Here is a 3,128-nt window from a genome sequence, read left to right as displayed (position 1 = left end):
TCGTTTTTAGACATTTTAATGCAGAAATGTTACATATTGTACCTTTAACAGTAGATTAGCTGTTGAAGTGGTGCTAAAATCACACATCTACTGTCAAGAAATCCCCATGGAAACAGACCCACCTTTTCACATGGTCTCAGTGCGATAGTTTATTCTAATGGCTCCCAACCTTTTTTATGTCAGGGACCACTAAACTGATAAATTAATTTGATAAGATATTGGCCCAGGGTCCCCCATCTGATAGGAGTTTTGCTTTTCAGATGTTTTATTGCAGATAGCGTAAACCTTTGACCAAAATAGTCATACATTCTGCTATTGTGTTACTTATGGAGGGAATCATAGTGGAAATAACTGTTCCCCTATGTTGCTGGGGACCCCCAGGAACCCCCTCAAAGACCCCACTTTGGGAACCACTGGTTTAGTCTGCACCAGATTTTAAATAACAGCTCTCGGACCAGACAAAGATTTAGTAAATTTTCGTTTATTTGTTTCACAGAACATAAAAAAAACAACAAATTACAGCGAAGAAATACATGTGAGGGGGTGGTACAAACCTGTAACAGCTTATATTAAAAACACAACCAAGGGACATGCACTAATGTGGACACGCAGAGTCAAAAATACATTCATTAACTGTTTAATACATTTTAAGCGTTAAGGTGCACCACCACAGTTGGTTTGATTAGCGCCGACAGGGTTAGGTGTGAAAGCATCCTGAGTTAAATGAAAACGACTGATGATCATTTGTCCTTTCACAGCTGGATTGCGACGAGGATTCTCCCAACTTTGATGAAGACGGACGAGATGAGTACAACGAGATCCACATGCTTGTATAAATTTAAAATGGGACCCGGCCAGTAGGACTTCCTCCGCCTTTCCGCTATGACCAGTCAGAGGAAGTCTCTTCAGAAACCTGCTTTTCTGGGTAATCGTGACACATCGAAAGGGAGCTACCGTAATGGTGTTTGTAAAATATACCAAACGCTATGGTTGGATAATCTCTTCTTACCTTTAGTTTGTTCCAGTGGTTTTTTTGAAAGAGCACCCCTCTGTTAGATCTCTGTGGCAGGGGTGGTGATGTGTCCCTGAGGCCAGAAAATATCTGAAGTGGACAAAACTAGCAAAACTGACATGGACACTTTATCCAACTTTGTATCCTTTTTATCCCTTTAATTAGTCTGCAGGTTCTGGGCATAAGTGCAATGAAGATGGTGAGCTTTAGGACCACAGCAGGCTGGATCATTTATTTAGATTTATTTCTGTCCTGGAAGCGGGAAATAGGGTCAATTTGCTTTCATTTAAATTGAATTCAGGAAGCAGATTTTAATCAAAATTCATACTTGTTTGTGTGACTTGACCCTCAAACCCAAAGCCCAGAATTCCACTCCGTCTGTGTCGTTTAGCTGCCTTATTTTCCCTTTTAACTACTGCCATTTCCTATAGGTTGCAATGATGTGCAAACAAGGAGTTAAGTAGTCCTTTTCCTTTCTGTACAGACTTTTAGTAATGAGCACTTTGACTGGGCAAAAGTTCACTTTTGCAGTTGCCAACTGAGCTCCCTGGCACAAAGCCTCCTCTCTAAATGTAGTTTCCCCTTGAAGCCAAAATCTGTGCAGAGACGGTTCAAAACCCTGCTACTGTACTTCGTTAGGTGTTTAATGCCCAACATGCCAGTCCACTGACCCCCACTAATGTCACCTTAGATGTATAAGTAAATAGCTAAGATGGTGTCAACCCTATTTTTCTACTGTGGTGTATATCTATTTATTTTGTGACCTTTGGACTTAATGCCATGCCAGATTATCAGCGGTGTTCAGACTCTGAAAGGCTCAAAGTGCTGGAAGAGTTAGTTTAAACTAAAAAGAAGAACATTGTGTAAAGTGACACATTCAGACATCACTCATCCGTCCTTTCACCTTCACTGCGATATTTCCATGGTGTGGTGCATTTTTCATGTCATGAATAATATAGCACACTTGAGTGGAACAGCATAGAAGCTAAGCAAACACACAAGCACGGGGGAACAGTTGAGTGTTGGCAGGATGTATGAATGATGTGTTTTACAGTACGACTGGGAACTTGCACTTACAATGTACCATCTGTGTTCCGAGTTGTTGTTTTGAAATACCCAGAGATTTAGTTTTCACCTATATTGCGAGCCCACTATAAGATTTTAATGGCCATTGAGTCATGACTCCGGTAAACAGAAACCTTATTTCTGCCACACACAAACACCAGTTCTTAGAACTACTGTACATAGATATGACATATTTCATAAGTGACTTAATCATTCAGTAACAAGATGTGCAAAGATTGGCTCTTATTTAAGAAGAAGAGCAAGTCATTGATGTGCTTTTAGGAAAAGACCAGTGAGTTAGTCCGCACTCTGACACACTTTCCTCTCAAAATCCTTCATTTTGGAGCTTTCTGTGGATGTTAGAAGATAGGAGAAAAAGGTTTCTGCACACTGTCAGTGTTCCCAAATTCTATATTTAGTCTGTAAAAATTGCAATTTCAGAGTTAATAGGATGCAGAATCCTTCTACCTCCTATCCTTTCATCTTTCCTTGTTCTGCGTGTTCTCCTCTGCACTGTATCTGCTGCAATCGATAAAGCCATTTAAGGTGGAATCAGTAAAGACATGGCTGAAGAGGTTTATGTACATAACTATTAAATATAACAAAATAGAAGAAAAAAAACATAATGTGTTCTTGTATTCACCTGATCATAATGATTACTGCTACAGGCACAGAATCGACAACATAAAACTCCAAAGTGCTAAAAAGTGAAGCACACATTGTGACATGCTCAAAGTACATTTAAAAAAAACTTTAGGTGTCCTGGGTGTCGTAGTTTTTTGTATGCTAACCAAGGAATTTAGTCATTTTACATAACCGTGTCCTACCTATTATGAGCCATGCAAGAATTTGTTCTCAGGGGAAACTGACCTTGGATCTGTAAATATCACTTCCAAGCCTTTAGTTTGTTGTCTCTTGTGTGTACATAAAGCGGTCAAGGCAATCTAATACGTGCAATGTAAAAAGATATATGGCTTGCAGTCCAGGCTTTTGGGTTTCACAGTGAAATGGAGAAAAAAGAGCTCTAGAGAAGAGGCTAACCTGTTCAACC

The 3,128-nt window shown here is 39.7% G+C and overlaps 1 protein-coding gene across 4 annotated transcripts in view; it reads left to right on the top strand.

Moving 5' to 3' along the window:
* Positions 1-2,828, top strand: part of slc4a3 (solute carrier family 4 member 3) — a 63,391-nt gene extending 60,563 nt beyond the window's left edge. For 3 of the 4 annotated variants that reach the window (XM_032529730.1, XM_032529731.1, XM_032529732.1), the window contains one exon: positions 759-1,004. In XM_032529730.1, coding sequence (XP_032385621.1) covers positions 759-836 — 78 coding nt within the window. In that variant the 3' untranslated portion in view covers positions 837-1,004. Of the gene's footprint in view, positions 1-758 lie in introns of all 4 variants that reach the window. The other variant, XM_032529728.1, reaches the window with a different exon arrangement.
* Positions 2,829-3,128: the final 300 nt, after the last annotated feature.

The sequence above is a fragment of the Etheostoma spectabile genome, chromosome 11 (genome assembly GCF_008692095.1).
Source record: "Etheostoma spectabile isolate EspeVRDwgs_2016 chromosome 11, UIUC_Espe_1.0, whole genome shotgun sequence".
Classification (NCBI taxonomy): Eukaryota; Metazoa; Chordata; class Actinopteri; order Perciformes; family Percidae; genus Etheostoma; species Etheostoma spectabile.
Note: the sequence above shows the minus strand (reverse complement) of the source record. Positions and strands in the feature narration are given on the sequence as shown.